Source organism: Anabrus simplex, chromosome 7, assembly GCF_040414725.1.
Source record: "Anabrus simplex isolate iqAnaSimp1 chromosome 7, ASM4041472v1, whole genome shotgun sequence".
In the NCBI taxonomy this organism is placed as follows: Eukaryota; Metazoa; Arthropoda; class Insecta; order Orthoptera; family Tettigoniidae; genus Anabrus; species Anabrus simplex.
In genome coordinates, this window is record NC_090271.1 from 228,925,560 (window position 1) to 228,942,421 (window position 16,862).

The following is a 16,862-nucleotide window of genomic DNA, read 5'->3' on the forward strand; positions in this document are numbered from 1 at the left end:
TTCCAGATCTGCCATTGCAATATCCATCTCCATGTCTGGTTCATCCTCATTTATTACTACTCTGTCTTCTGCATCATTTCTCATATTCAGGAGTTTATCACAATATTCTTTCCACCTATTCTTTATCTCCTCTGGGTCTGCTATTACATTTCCACTCGCTTCCTTCACCTGTTTTGTGTAGATTTTTCTTTATCTTTTTTCTTTTTATCAATCCATAAAACATCCTCCTTTTATATCCTTTTCCAACTCTTGGGTGAATCTCTCTCAACATTTTTCTTATCCTCATTTACCACATTTTTACACTTTTAGTTTCCTCTTACCCTGTGACTATAAGTTCCACATCTATGATTATTTCCTTGTGTGTCTCAAAAAATTCCTCTATATTTACTTCTTTGTTTCCAGTATGGGGTGCATGAACTTGGATGAAATCTTTCATGCCTTCCATCCTCAGCTGTACTCTGATTATTCTATCACTAACATAGTCTACCCTATCCTCAAGAATTATTTTAACAATCACTATTACTCCATTGTTTGCCTCACCACCTCCACTCCTGTATAGGGTGTTCTCTGTACTCATCCTCTTCACTCCATTTCCCCTTCATTTAACGTCACTCAGTCCCATCATTGCAACAATGTCTTTCTCCATAAAATCAATCGTCTCCTCAGATTTTCCCATGAGGCTCGCAGCACTTGTTATTCCCACCTTCATAATATTAAGCACTGATTGCCCACTTATCACAGCTTCCCAAGAACAAGAACTGCACGTCTGTTTTAGCAGGGTATGACCTAACATTTTTCAAGGCTGATAATTAACCACCACTCATTTTAGGCCATTGTTACAATTGGGTCACCACTCCCAAATTCATTTTAGAGCTACTGCTAGCAAATATTTTGGTCACCCCTTACATGAGAAACACGTGCCATTGTAGCGTGCCCGTAACATGGGAAACAAACAGTGCTGATGATTAGTGTACTCATACAATTCCCCGAGTACTGGGCGTCCTCTTCCACAATCTCTACTGTTCCGAAGTCCGTCTTCTCCACTGTAGATTCCGTTGAGGTCTTCGGTGGTATAGCTGAGCTGAGACTCTTACCAGTGCTACACTCGGGGTCAGTGTGCTCTGGGACTCGCATACGCAGGGGTGCCTTTCTATGGGTAGGGCCGTACCTGCTAGCTGATGTACCCAGTCCTGTCATTTCTAAAATAATGAGTTTGAACGGATTATTTTGATATTCTGACTTACTTGCATTTTAATGTGCTACTGTTCCTGAAAGATTGATGATTTCTTGAAATAATTAGTGTTGTATCCTTTTTTTCATTATGTATTTCAACATGGTGTTCTTTTTCCACTTTCCAGGTCGTAGGTCAAAGACGAAGTATGGCAAAAAGGCACGTCTGAAGTTTTTTAATGATGATTATATTCCTAAAGATGGTGAGATCGTATATGGCAGTTGGGCAAGGAGTGAGTGCTTCAAAGTGGAAAGGGGATTGCTAACATTTGGGTAAGTATCATTCATTTCAAGAGGTTGTATTCAAAATTCATGAAGATTAACCCTGTAGTGCTCAGCAAACACACATATCTGCTCTAGAGGTTATGGTGAGAAAACTCACGCCATCATTACATTGGCTCATTTTTATTTTAACAGTTATTGTCACTTGCATGACTGCTAGATGTCAATAGATGATCGTGACTGTAACAGAAAAAATCACTTTTATAGGGTTTAATTTTTACCTTTTATTTCTTCATCGTGGTATCTTCTCAACGGAGATTAGTTAAGTCTGGTTTTTAATTCTAGGTGCAGTATTTGCCTGATCTTTGTTCAAAGAATGCCCCTTGGCTTAGAATCTGTATCGTTAACATGACTGGTAATTTACTTGCCACCCTTTATTAACGCAGTTGGAAAAAGTTCTGAAAAATGTCGGAAGCCGCCGTAAGGAAATTTTTCCCCATCATGTAGATTCAGACATGGTGGGATCAACATTTGTTAAAAATATGCAGTATTTACAAGTTTTGAGATAACACCATGTTAAATATTTAACAATGTGTTAAGATTCTTGTGATTCTTCAAACTTTTCCTGTGAAATGTTTGCCACCACATTAAGTGTTATGAGAATTACGAATTGGGCGAACAGGCAAAACTTTTAGGAAGTGGCAGAACCAAACGTTGTTGAGTGTGATCTGGTGTGATTTTGTATGAATATTAGCTGTAAAACATGGTATGTGAAATGAACATAAAACAAGTTGTCTCCATTTGATTCACAATCACCAGATAAGAAGGGATCTGGTCTTTTACAGACCAAAGTGGTGTTTACAGAGTGAGTAAGCATGTACGATATGGTTGCCCTTGACAGCGAGATTGGCAGTAATTGTGGAACTGTCAGTGAATGACTTCTGTATTTCTGTGCCTGCAGATAAAGAGTGGGTTATTTGTGAACAAGAAAAGGAAGACCTGTCAAAAGAGGATGTAATCAGCAGAGGCGGGTACACTTGAAACACAGTCCTGTAATTTTTTCCGTGCAAGATGTTTACTATCTGTTTCGAGTATACATTTCCTGGGAGTAGTAACTTTTGAAGGCAGATAATAAGAATGTCACATAATAACCATGAAATTCCTCATACAATGCAGGCAAATAAATGCCCTTTTAACATAACTGTCTTATAGAGCAATTACTATTCAATAAACTAACAATGCATAGACAGCTCCCGATCCAAGAATAAGCAATGTTTTAGTGCCTGTCAACCTCAGGGAAAATTACTAAAAGAAAAACTGTAGTACTGTTGAATAAGTTCACTGTCTGCAAAGGATTTTGTTATATTCCACTGGTAAATTTAGAAGAAATGAGACTAGAGGAAAATTGCTCTGTTGCGCAGCTCTCTTCCTTAGAATAAGAGAGAGTGGGGGGTGGAGGAGTTACCATAATTTTACGCAGCAATACATAAGTCTCCTGGTTGTTTTCATATATTTGCGTTCTGATTGTTCTTCTTTCAAGCTTGACTATTCTGTCATTCGTATGGTGCTAGGAAAATTATTTCACATGCATATCTTATTTCAGGTCATGAGAGTATTTTATAGTGTTTTAATATTGTGGCTATTAGGAGGCCTTTTTTTATTTGTATAGGCCTTTTTTATTGTATATGTTCTCTGTAATATATTGTGCTCTGATCAGTTTGTTCATTCCATTATGCCATGTCTGCTTTCTGATGAGGTTGTATGTTATTGTTTCTTCTAAATATTTAAATTTGTCAACGATTTTTACTTTCTGCTCATCTATTGCGATTATGTTTAAGAGTGGTGGGTCACTGATGGTCTCCTCAGTGTAGGAAGTGACATTGGAACACATCAACCAGGTTAGGGACAGCTTTACAGGGAGTATGTACTCCATCTTAAATGCAGGCTTATCACCTACTGACAGCAGCTCTAAATGCCTTCACAATACAGTAAAACCTCGTTAATTCGCAATTCAGAAGTACCAACCCTTGCCGCGTTACTAAGTATTCTAAGGCCCGTTACTGCATGTAGTTAACCTTGATTCACAGTTTATACCTTTCAAATGCCATGAAAAAAGAAATATTTCCAAAATTTATCCAAAAATGTGCATTTACAGTATTCAAATAATGCACTCGGATTTCTCACTGGTAAACATAACCTCTCGCAATGAAAGAAAGGGAAAAAAAAAAAGCACAATTCAAAGACGAGGAGAAATCTAAGCTGGCTCCCATGTGGAAGTGCTTTATTAATTGGATTACTATACTGTATGCATTTTAGATGCCTTGTATTTACACAGAAAGTACCCGATGCCCTTAAAATCGAACTTTTCTATGACTTTCCTTGTACGATTTCTCGCCATGGCACTTCTCTCGTACTTCAGAAATGTAAACACTTGCCGCGTCACAAAGTATTCTAAGACCCATTAATACATGCAATCACCTCTCGATTCACAGTTTAAACCTTTCAAATGCCATGGAAAAAACTATTTCCGAAATGTATCCAACAAGGTGCATTTACAATGTTCAAATAATGCACTTGGATAAATCACTGACAAACATAACCTCACGCAATGAAAGAAAAAAAAAATCGCACTATTCAAAGACGAGAATAAATTTTGCCGGTTCCCCTGTGCAAATGCATTATCTTTTTGGATTTCTGTACTGTTTGCATTTTTAGATGCTTTGTATTGGCATGGAAAGAGCCCGACGCCCTGAAAACGTAGCTTATGGAACTTTCCTATGACGTGGCGATAAAGTATCTCGCGCTCACGTGCATTTTCTCTTTGCTAAGACCCCCATCCCTCACCCTTGTACGATTTCCCTGCTGGCAATTTCTCCTTTAAAACCATAAGACCGTTTGGGCTTGCATTGAAATAAAGCAATGGAGTTTTACCGGCAATGACAATATTGTTCGGTGCCTACGAATTTATTATATGAGCCACGATTTTTCGTCAACTGTCGGCATCGCCATTGTTTGCAGATTCTGTTTTCCCGCACACTGCCTGTTGCGTGATTTTACGGCGTTCTTTAAAAGGTTGAATACAAAAGAATTCCAATTTCATTCATCTTAGCAATCATGAAGCGCACTGTAGACGCACCGAAGTGAGTGTAAGTGCGGAAAGTTACCCCTCCACGTTCCGGAACGCCTATTATGAAGCGGAGCGGATAAATTTCGAGTTGAAATTACTCTGTAACATACTATTGTTTTAAAATGTAAAGGCAGTTTCGAATTAAAAGTCTGAATTTCGGTAATGGGGCCGACATTGTACTTCGAATTACGAATTATCCGTATTTCGAATTAAACAATTGAAAAAACATGCAAAACTGTATCTCATGTTTCCGGGAACGAGAGCTTCTTCGAATTAGGCGGGATTTTGAATTAACCGATGTCGAATTATCGAGGTTCTACTGTATAAGCCTAAAATGAATGCTAATGTGGTGTGGCCTCGGAAAATGCTAGGGGATCCCCTGCAGGTGACACACAGATCTTCAGGTACTGGAGGAGCTATGAGAAGTGGGTGACCAATACATAGTATATCCACATTGGGATAGTGAGCATCCTGAAACTGACAGACAGGACTGAAGAGCTGATAGTTCATGACGGAAAATGACATAGCCACCCTTGGTCTTACTGAAACAAAATGGAGAGGAAGAGGGGAAGGAGGGTTACAGGCTGTTTTACAGTGGTGAACAGGATGCAGTAAATGGAGTAGGAATTATCATTAGAAAAAATGTCCTGGAATGTGTGAAGGAGGTGTAGAAGATCATTGACCGAATTATCTTGGTAAGGACACAGTTTGAGAGCAGAACATGAGATCTGTTCAAAGTATGTGCTCCACAAACTGGAAATAAAGAAAATAAAGAACAATTCCTCAAGGAAATAGAGAGATACATGTGGAGGACAAGGAAGTAATAAATTATAATGGGAGATCTGAACATGCAAGCAGGAGGAGAGAGACTGGGCGAGAGAAGAGATTCTGGGGCCATATGGATACGGCGACATGAATCAAGAATACAGTAGAAGTCCACTATAACGAGTATGGCATATAACAAGAACCCCGTTATAACTTCAATTTTTGTCTTTCCCTTCAAAATTCCTATATTAAACTGTGTATTATCCTTTGGTTACAGCGAGAGCCCTATCACTGATGCATCCATTGTTTCAAGTGATTAAGCATGCACGATGTTTCCATTACCGACATTTATACACCCAGCGATTATATTGCATGTGATCGATCATTTTCGGTATAGTTTCCTCGCTATGTCCATTGGCGAGCTTTCTCGTCGACATTCAAAGCCGATGTCGGAGTCAATTATTAATACCCGTGAAGTATTGTTGCGTAAAGAGAATCCGAAATGAAAGAGGAGAACATGTTTTCGTAACAAATATGTAAATAACGTTGATAGCCGTTGTTTATTCGTTCGAAATAGCCTTTATTTCGAACTAATAAACAACGGCTATCGACGTAAATGATCGCTTAATTCTAATACTCTGAACTGAAATTAAGTAAGAATGCGATACACCTCAAGATATGGCAGAGCGCATCACTGGTTTCTGAGGTTAGATTATATTTTCTTGTACCTGGTTAAATTTAGGTTTTTCCCCTCTGTCAAAGTCGTATGTTAATAATGTATGAGACATATCAAATTCTTTTGTTTGTGGTCGTTTCGCATATTTCAGTGCATAATTGTAATGAGTCGAATGTTTTTAAGGGGATTGTGTCGGTGACAGTCTGGTATTTTCTCTTCTCATTATGGCCAGAAAATATAACAAACTTTATCTCCAAGCGTTCAGAGATGCCTATAAATTTCCATACATTTTACCGTCTGATAAAGGAAACTACCATATTTTCTCGCATAATTAATGCCCTTGCATAATTTACGAATCCCAATATTTTTGGGTCCTAGGTGGAGAAAAAGAAATGTTCACGTATTTGACGCACCCACAACTTCGAACATCCATCATGCAGCTCCGGATACGTTTCTAAATAAAGATGCCAACTACACAAGTAGCAGCCTTCCTATTGCAAAAGGGGGCATTCAAAATACAGGGCAACGTGCTGTTACTAGTCGGCAGGAAATCCCATTGCACTAGGTCAGTGAGAGAATCAGCCCAATGACGCTCTATTCCAGTCTGATACAAACATATTTTATGAGTGTTTCGGGTACGGGACATTCTGTATTGAAAAGGGATTGGGACATTGTATTGAAAAGGTGGACACTTGTTCGTTAGTCCACAGTATTCGAGTAATACTGCGTCATACAAACTCGTGATCAGTTACGCCGAAACATGCGGGAATAGGGCAGCGGGCAGCAAGTATTCAGTGTCCAAATGCAACGTGTGCTACCACGGTAACAGAGAAGTGCACTTCAAGTGACCAACAAATCTCTCAAAGCATTTCGCGGACCAAAAAGTGGCAATCTTCCGCAAGTAGAGGAGGATCTGCTTAATTATATTATTTTGTTACGTAACGTTGGATGAGCCGTTTCTCATGAAATGCTGTATTTTAAAGAATGAGAAATAGCCGCTGCTCATTGAATCAGTGTCTCGGATTTGAAGGTTATCCGGGTCTCTTTCGATAATTAATTATACAATTTTTATATGAAGAGAAATGGACCGTCCCTTCTACGAACAACAACATTATGCCAAAATATGACATACGAGTTCAACCATTTTCATCGCTTTGTGATTGAGGAGCGTAAAGTGAAGGCATATTTGATCTCCCAAATAGGAACCGCAGGTCAGATGCCACTCACCTTCCATATGCCACAAAGTCGAACAATCTATAAGAAAGGAACATCAAATGTTATCATACGCGCTACTGGAAGCAAAAAACAACAACAATGTACTGCAATGTAACAGCTTGCCTAAAGCAAAATTTCTGCTAGTGATCCACGTTCTTATTCAAGAAAAGGGTGGATGGACACATCACTCATACTAGATTGGATGCGAACAGTTTGGGGTAATCTAGCAGGGTCTCTCCATCGATGCCCGGCCCTTCCCGTGTTGGGCAATTTTTGTATTTTTGCCAGTATGTCATTGTTATGACATTGCATGAATTGTACTTTTATTAGTTCATGTTTATTTCATTTCAGGTTGTATTTTCAGCTCTTAACGGGAAGAATATTTTTCACTGTCGGTACTTCAAACCCATGTGTGTAGCTTGGACTGACTTTTCAGAAAAAAAATCTCATGCCGGAAATTTACGCCAACTGTCGATAACCGCAGATGAGTTGAACCAGTTGTGTTTATATTATATTTGATGTATCTTTTAAATGTAAATGAATTGTAAATAAGTTTTAAATATCTGAATTCCTTGAATGATCTACACATCAAAAGTTTTCGCCTGTATTATTTTGTCAAAAAAGTGTGTTAATTACACGAGAAAATACGGTATTATGCATTTTGTTGCGTGTGGAAGATAGGAAACATTTTTGTATTGAAAAGGTGGACCCTTTTAAGTTTCCTATCTTCCATTCTCAGTTCAATACGGACAAAAATGAAATTTTTAGATTTTGTTGCGTGTGTCGGTGTGACATAAATATTATTATTTGTATGTGTCATACATTTATGTTATCTTAGTTTAAGATCTTAAATTTAATGGTCATTTCGCATTGTAGCTGTAGATAAGTATGCCTTTTATTCTGACCTTTTTTTACCTAGACCTTGTTGGAATATACACTATGTGATGAAATCCAAGAATTAAAAAATTCTTCGTATTTTTTGTTTCTAAAAGTTGGCAGGTATGATATTTTCTCGCACCTAGTTAAGTTTTGGAAAGGCTGTTCCCGTGTAAATTTGTAGCGAGGTTATAATTTCTTTACGTGTGTTTGAAATACGTTTTCATGATACATATATGGTTGGGTTAGGTGACACTGTCTGAAGAGAAAATGGTTTGCCACAGAGGCCTCTATATTTCTCTCTCTTTGTCTGATTACGAGTCTAGAGTGATACTGTAATTTCTTCACAATGAAATTAAACATGCACTTTCTCGTAGTATCGGATTTCAAAATATAACAAACGGGCAAGCCGTAGTATGGATATTATCTGCAAAAACTCGCATTTTGAACAAACTGAAATCGTATATGACAACAATCCGTTATAGGAAGTTAATTTTTTGCTGTTATGAATTCTCGCTATAATGGACTTTTGCCAAAGGAACTAACTAATAATAGGAAACACATGGTCCAGGAAGGAAAATAGCTAGATGATTACCAGGAATGAATGGGGAGACTGATGGTCAAAGCAAAGTCAATTGACTGCATACTGGCCGAAAAGAGACATCGGAAGGATGTTGTGGATGTTACCGTTATGCCTGAGGAAGTCTTTATGGGTTGCTATACAGCAGTGATAAAAGGTTGAATGTAGGCAAGATTTAAAAAAAAAAAAAAAAAAAAAAAAAAAAAAAAGTAGAAAGGATCTTGAGATTGAAGGAAAAGTCGGTTCGGGTAGAGTTTAGGAAACGTTTACAAAAACTGATACCAAGGACAGATATTAAGGCTTTATTTGTAAGTTGTGCATAGAAAACATGTGGCAAAACATCAGGAAGGATAAGAGAGAGTCAACATGGTGGAATGATGAAGTGAAAGGAAAAGAAGGAAACTGGGAAGGAAGGGAAACAACAAAATCCTGAAGAGAGTAGAGCGAGATACATAGAAACAAGAAGAGTTTGCAAAATAAATAGTATCTGAAGAAAAGATGGGAAACATTCATCCAGAAAATACAGCAATACTGAGGGTGGGAAAATATTACTTAGAATTATAAGAAAACAGACTGAAAAGTTGAACGCAGGTTTTGTGAAGAATGGAGGAGGAGTAATACTGTCAAAGCCAGGAGAGAGATGGAAGAGACAGAATGAATATTTCTGTTAACTGCTAAATGTGAGAAATCAGACTGGTAGATATGGTGTCAAGGCAGAAGGAATAGAAATAGTAACAGAGAAGGAATCTGATATTACAGTAATTAAGGTTAATCCTAAAAATAAAAGGGAGTTATTATATTGGTGAAATCACTTAAGTATTCCTACGGTAATTGCTATAGCTCCATTGGCACCAGTTAGAGGTCAAGGTCTCGGGTTAACTAGATGATACGGGTGATTTGAATGTTACCATAATTTACTTCTCTAGAATAAAGGGTGGCTAAAATAGCAAAGACATATGATCGGATAATAGCTACAGCTGATTCTAATGTTCTTAAATGTATTTGAGCAATAAGTAGGATAGAGAGCATTTAAAAAGATGAAGATGGGGAGAGCTGTGGGAATAGATGAAGTGGCCATAGAAATGATCAAGCCTGCAGGACTAGTGGTACTCCTGTGGACTAGTACAGTAGTTTACTCTAGTGTGTATGGAGAGAGTAAAAAGTGCCCAAGGATTGGGAGAAGGGGGTTATAATACGAATATTTAAGTAAGATGAGTTGATGTGCGGTAAATATCAAGGATTCACCATCTTCCTTGTTGCCAAGATCATAGAAAGGATGTTGGAAATAAGAATTATAGAAAAGGTGGACAGTCACTTACAAGAGGAACAGTTTGAATTCAGAAGTGGAAGATCAACAGTAGAAATTATTTTCATTTTGAGATAGATCATGGAAAGGATCTGGAAGTATGGGCGGGATGTAGTAATGATTTTTATAAACTTAGATAAGGCATGACATTATGATGCACATGGGCATTGGCAAGGGGCTAATGACAATGATAAAAGCAAAAGCAATATATGACAACTGCTGCAGCTGTGTAAACGTAACAGTGGGTCAATCAGAGCGGTTTGGAATTGACAATACACTAAAACCTTTTCTGTTCATAATGGTGATTGATGGCATAATAAAAGCAGTAACGGAAGATTATGGAGGGAAAAGGATGAAAGCAATGATTTTTGCCAATAATGTTGTAATGTGGGGAGAATATTAGAAGGAGGTGGTATATCATCATTTGTATATACTTAATAATAGGACTGAAGAATGGGAATTAAGGTTCGAGGAGAAGAGCAAGAGAGTGGTGAGGAGTAGAGGAAGTTAAAAAAGGAAAAGAGGGCGATCAAAACTGGAGACAAAAGGAACTGGAAATAGTAGAACTCTTGAAATACTTGGGAAATCAATTGACAGGAAATGGAAGATTGGATATGGAAATTAGTATGGGGATGAAACTGGGGAGAGCCTTTCACCAACAGGTACAGAGATTAATATAGAATAAAGATCAGCCAATGAAGGCTAAAGAAGTAATCTACCAGTGATATTTCTTACCTATGACGTATACCACAGAAACCTGGACAGTGACAGAGTAGAGTACAGGCAGTTGAAATGAAATTCATAAGCAGTATGTTACTAAAGACAAGAAGGGATAGAGTGAGGAATGAAGACAAACAAAAAGGGGATAAATGTGAAAAACTAAATGATAAGGTGGAACAGAACATATTTAGATGATGTGGATATGTCAGGCGCATGAAAGAAGGAAGACTGCCAAAACAAGTACTGGAAAGACAAATGACAGGGAAGGCAGGATGAGAAAGACAAAGATTACAATGGATGGACTCTGTGAACAATGGCATAGGATTACAAATCCTGGACTGGAATACAGTGTCGGATAAGGAATGGTGGAGACAGGACGAAGTGGAGAGGAACCATATTTGCCCTCACTAGGTGTCAGTTTGAAGAGGGGAAATGATGATGATGATGATGATGATGATGATGATTTGAACAACTGTGGTGTCTGGGAATCTCCCTGTTGTAAACATGATTTTATGAGGAATGGCTTGGAAAATTTCATTCTAAACTTTCACTTTGGATTTTGAGTTGCTTAAGACAAGTTCTATCAGTTGGATGACTTTGGGGTGGAGTCCAAAATTTCATAACATTTCAATATTGTGAAGGTCTATAGATATGATCATTTGCATTCTTAAAGACTAAAAAGGTTGTTACAAGGTTGTTATTTTGTTTCCTTTAATATGCCATAACTACATTTATAGTAATGATCAGTTCTGTGCAGCTTCTCCAAGGTCTGAAGTCTCCATGGTATTCACCCAGTCCTCACTCTATTTGTCCCTTAATCTTGCCGTATTCGGGAGATAGTGGGTTTGAACCCCACTGTCAGCAGCCCTGAAGATGGTTTTCAATGGTTTCCCATTTTCACACCAGGCAAATGCTGCTCTGCTGTACCTTAATGAAGGCCACGGCCACTTCCTTCCCATTCCTAGCCTTTTCCTGTCCCATCATCACCATAAGATCTATCTGCAACGTAAAATTAAGTTCTGGAGTGAATCTTGTAGGTACTCTCCAAGAGAGCTATACCTCTGTAGTTATCTGGATTGCTCTACTCTCTTTTTTGTTGTTGTTGTTGTTGTTGTGGAGAGGGTGGATTATAGCCATGTACAGTGATGAGGGAATTTTGCTCTTATCCAAATTTTTGATAGCACCATGTGTAGGAAAGGGCAAACCGCGCGCCACTAGCATATTTCCATATTTATACGCAAACTTAGTGCTCTCCGCAGCCCTTGTAATTCAACTCCTTGAGACCTGCTTTCATCTCTTGGGCTGTTGGGGGGTCATGCGTTCAGATATGGTCTTTTATTTTACTGTAAAATATAGTGATTTTCTTCGTACAGTGTACTGTTGAGAAAACTTGGATTGTGATTGTTTACAAAACTTTGGATATAATTAGTTTTCTGGAAGTTCTCTTTTGGGGGAAGGTAGTTTAGGAAATCAGACTCGAGGAAATGTCCGTTTAAGTGAATAGCTCCTAGGGGCATTTGCCTGGGAATGGTCGTGAATAGATATACATTGTCATTGCACCTCAATGTACTGTTATGTAACATTGTTGAAGAGAGAAATACTGATCCGCATTACATGTATAACTTAGAACAAAAATTCATTGATGTAGTTGGTGCAGTACTGAGTCTTAGATGACAGGCCTTTTTTTGTCCGAGTTCTAAGCCGATATATTATCACATTGTGTTTTTTAAATGCACAATGACATTCTGCAGCAGTACGAATAGATTGGTGGACCTGTGTGAAAGATGTAGGAGTAGACATAGGTGAAGAATACAAATTTGAAAAGAAAATATGGCTGGTAATCTCCATGTCATTGTACACTGCCATTAATGGATGGATATCTGCTTCCTCCTGATGATTGTCAGTTTTTCTACACTCATTTCATCTCGGTCCCCAGTGAGTGTGATACTGCTTTCTACCTTCATCTGTAGGGTAGGCATCAACTCTTGTTCAGGGGCCCTCTTGACAGACCTTTGGCTTTGAACTGGGAAGTATAGGATGAAAGAAAATTATGATTAACACTTGAAAAAGTGAGTTGAGCATGTTTTTGGGGATACGTAGCCGTGAGCTTGCATTTTGGGTTTGAATCTTACTGTTGACTGCCTAAAGACTGTTTTCCATGGTTTCTTGTTTTCACAAGAGACAGATGCTGTGGCTGTACCTCAGTTAAGGCCACAGCCACTACCGTGCCCTTCCAATCCCTGTGTTGCCGAAATCCTTCAGTGTGTTAGTGTGACACTAAGCAACCAGATAAAAAAAAAACTCCACTAGCACAGTTTGTTGCTTCCTCTTCATGCACTGACCTGTCATTGTTTTTGTCTTACGATCTGTATCCATTCATGTTGTTGTCTCTCAACATTCGACTTACATGATTTGTCACTTTTTAATAAGTAATTAGTCCACCTTCGTCAATACAATAAATATTAAGTAAGAACATTAAAAGCTTATGTGGTTAATTGCATATTTTCTTTACTGTAAATGCAGTACAGAAGAAATACAAGATTCTTTGATTTTCACTTTTGTTCATTACTTGTATTGAGCATTTTAGCATGTCTTTAATGTAACAGACGACATCCACAAAGGCACATTAGCATATTGCTTTCTAGTACTTCAATGAAATTGCAGCAGCGAATCAGTTTCCACAAAACGATGCCTGCACCAGCCAACTCTAAATTGAAACGTTTGGAAAAATTTCATATTTGCTGTAGGCAATAGGCTTTTGGGCTTATGCCGTGTCAAGAAAATAAGGTGAAATTCTTTACATTTCGCAGAGGATTGTGCTCTGCATCATCAGAAGAAATCTTGACTGTCCACGAGAAAGGCTTCTGTGCTGTTGATGATGACTTTCCATGCTAATACCGAGTGAGCGTTAGGCTCTACATGAGTTAAAAGATTACAATTTTTTCTGAAACACTTGCACAGTAAGAGTTAAATATGAATGGTAATTATTATTTTAATTCAGGATTTTAAGGGATTTTACATATCCATATCATACCTGCTAACTTTCCCGATTTAGGCGGGAGACTCACGATTTTCGAGAGTTTATCCCGCCTCCTGATTATTATATTATTTCTCCCGATTAGATATTTTTTTGGTGAACTTCAAACATTTGTTTTCACATCCCGCCATCCGGCCGGAAGTCCTTCACTCATTGGCCGCTTTCAAATGAAATATCGACGTTTATTAATGCGAGAAATGTGCATGAATGTGCGATGCTTATTGATTGAAACCTGTATATCGCGACGCGTATATCGATTGTCAATCTCTCTTTCTCGTGTACTCTGTTCGTATTCGCTGGCATCAATCCAGTTGATTCCATTCTCTTTGGTCAATTCCAGAGACTAGATGGTAGATATTGAGTCTTACCGAATACAATACTGTATTTGAGACAATTTTGACTAATTTTAATTTATCTCAATATAAATAAAATAAGAGTTTTGTCTGTATTGCTAAGAATTTAAAAAGAAAGATATTTCCATAGCGGTCGTGACCATAGTAACAAGGGGAAATGCACGTTTTAATTTTCCGTAATTTCTGTCTGTATGTATGTACGCAGGTACGTTTGCACGCTCACCACGAGAAAACTGCTGAAGAGAATATAATGAAACTCAGTATATAACGTCGCGGAATAAGTCGCTACAATCCAGGCTAAAAATAATTTTATTCACGCTGAGTGAAATGGTAGTTTAGGGGAAGGCCTAAAATTTATTTCTCAAATATGTATGTTTTTATTTGGGTATATTGATAAATACTGCATAACGAAAGTTATATATTATTAAATTTCCTATCAATTATGTCTTATACATTTTTACCGTACTTGTTATGGAGAGATATTCATGAATTTGGATTTTTTTGCTAAGTCCATATCAGCGCTGAGGTACGAGAAAATGTGTGAACATAATTTTATGTAAAGTCGGGGAATATGGAACTACAGTCTACACTATAAATAATTTTATTCACTCTGCTCGAAATGGTAGTTTAGGGGAAGGTGCCAAAAATTTAATTTTTAATTACCTGTCTTACTGGTCATATTGAAAAGTACTACATAACAAAAGTTATAGAGAATACAATTTCTGATTATTTATATCTTATTCAGTTTTGCAAGAGACAGTTGTCATGATTGATCTGTATTGAAACTGACTTACGTAAATTATCACAAAAATAATTTATTCTATTATCACCACCTATTCTGTACAAGCCACTTGCTTCGTGGATGAAATCTCCATAATACTGTATACACTTCTCAGGGACATGTTTTACCGCTTGTTAAGGGCATCAACTTGTAGGTAACCTTAAGGTCAAATGTCTGAAACATTATCTATTCATACATGGATTACAATGAAAAATATGTTACACATTAATGAGAAACAAGTCATGAATGAAGGATCGCTTGAATAATAACACAAGAGGGAGTCATGAAAGAAAGGACGTTTCACTTTACATTAGATCCTCTAATATCACATATTCGGAAGAAAACTAAATGTGAAGGCCTCAAATATAGAAAGCTCATAAAATTGATCAACAAGAACATTACATTTACCATTGTTTGTTGTGATGTGCTTCGTTTATTCTGCTGCCATTTATCTCCGATAGATGGGATTACTGCTGTGTATCGAGTATAACAGCCTGCCTGAATATTGGTGGGAAGTAGCTGGGGGGTGGAGCGTTAGATCTCTCTCTTCTTTAGCATGCCATTCCTCTGGTTCATACATTTTCGGACTGCTGGTACGTAACACACTGGCTCATCATAGTATTCCAGCTATTTGATCCCTACTCTGAAGCAGTGATTAGAATGAGCCGTGTGCACACTTAAATGGAATAATTACACAGGAGTGTTCACGATTGTCTGCAGCCTGGTCATTCAAGCTCTGAAACTTTGAACTGTTAGATCGACACCGTAGTACTTACATGTAATAAATATCATTTTTGGTCCGTATTGATGATATTAGATTGAAATAATAACATTAAGTTATTTATAACTTAATGTTATTATTTCAACCGTAGTACTTTTCGCTAAAAGTGAGAAAATGTGCTGTTTTCATTTGATCAAAGATATCATATGACAGCATTTCTTTTAGTCGCGTCATTCATACTGGTGGCATTGTAATGATCTATGTTGACTTCAGTTGGGAAAACTATAAGGGCAGTCTTTCTGAGAATTCCGTGGCGAAGCAGAGGGTACATCAGCTAGTTGTTTGATACAAACAGCATTGCGTTTCGCATAATCGCACGGGCGCTTGATTCAATATATTAATCTATGCATTTGCTAAGTGATGGCATGTAAGAGCACGAGTTCATACTATTTTCGGTAGGCTTATCAGAGACCAATCATTTCACTCACATACTTTCTGTGAAGGAATAGAGATGTGTAATTTTATGCCTTGTAGCCTTGTATAGCAACAGTCAGGTTTGGGACAATAAGTATTATAAATATATCGTAGCACTGTATTGCGCAAGACATGTAGAATGAGCAGTTTTGACCAATTGTATCTCCTGATTTCTCATGATTTTTCCTGATTTTTGGTTTTGTAAAGTTGGTAGGTATGCCATATCCTGATGACGCAGAGCACAGTTCTCTGCGAAACGTAACGACTTTCACCCTATTTTTTTTGACACGGCATAAGCCCAAAAGCCTATACAGTATCATGTCTATAAGTACGGGCCGTGAAAGTATCAATAGCAATCAATAGCAACATTCATATTTGCTGTTTGGTTCATTTTTCTTCCCCTCTCCTCTATTTCTCTCCATGTCATAGTTTTGAAACTATTCTTGGCTAATTAATTTTTCCCTTCTCTTTCATTCAAACATTGTGATTTTCAAATTCCTTATTCCTTCTCTTCAAATATTGTTGGCAGTTGCTTCATAACAGAGATGACTACAAGTAGAATTTATTATAAAAACATTTATAATTTTTTCTACCTTCAACTCTCACTGTGCTTCATTGAATACTTGAATGAATGGACTAGTAAAATTTGATTTTTTTTTCCTTGCACCTATATAGATGGGGACGGTGGATGGAGATTCTGACACACAGTCACTTCCGTCGCGGTTGGAGGGAGAGTGATGTTGAGGATTGTGCTCGTGTGATTGTAAGTATATCAAGTG

The 16,862-nt window shown here is 37.7% G+C and overlaps 1 protein-coding gene and 1 non-coding gene across 6 annotated transcripts in view; both read left to right on the forward strand.

The window, feature by feature from the left end:
• Nucleotides 1–16,862, forward strand: part of LOC136877494 (chromodomain-helicase-DNA-binding protein 6) — a 703,291-nt gene that overhangs the window by 264,948 nt on the left and 421,481 nt on the right. For all 5 annotated transcript variants that reach the window (XM_067151592.2, XM_067151593.2, XM_067151595.2 and 2 more), the window contains exons 21-22: nucleotides 1,359–1,503; nucleotides 16,759–16,846. In XM_067151592.2, the coding sequence (XP_067007693.2) occupies nucleotides 1,359–1,503; nucleotides 16,759–16,846 (233 nt within the window). The remainder of the gene's footprint in view (nucleotides 1–1,358; nucleotides 1,504–16,758; nucleotides 16,847–16,862) is intronic.
• On the forward strand, nucleotides 13,588–13,670 carry LOC136877875 (small nucleolar RNA U6-53/MBII-28). The gene has a single exon (XR_010860822.2). It is a non-coding gene; the product is annotated as a small nucleolar RNA U6-53/MBII-28 (small nucleolar RNA).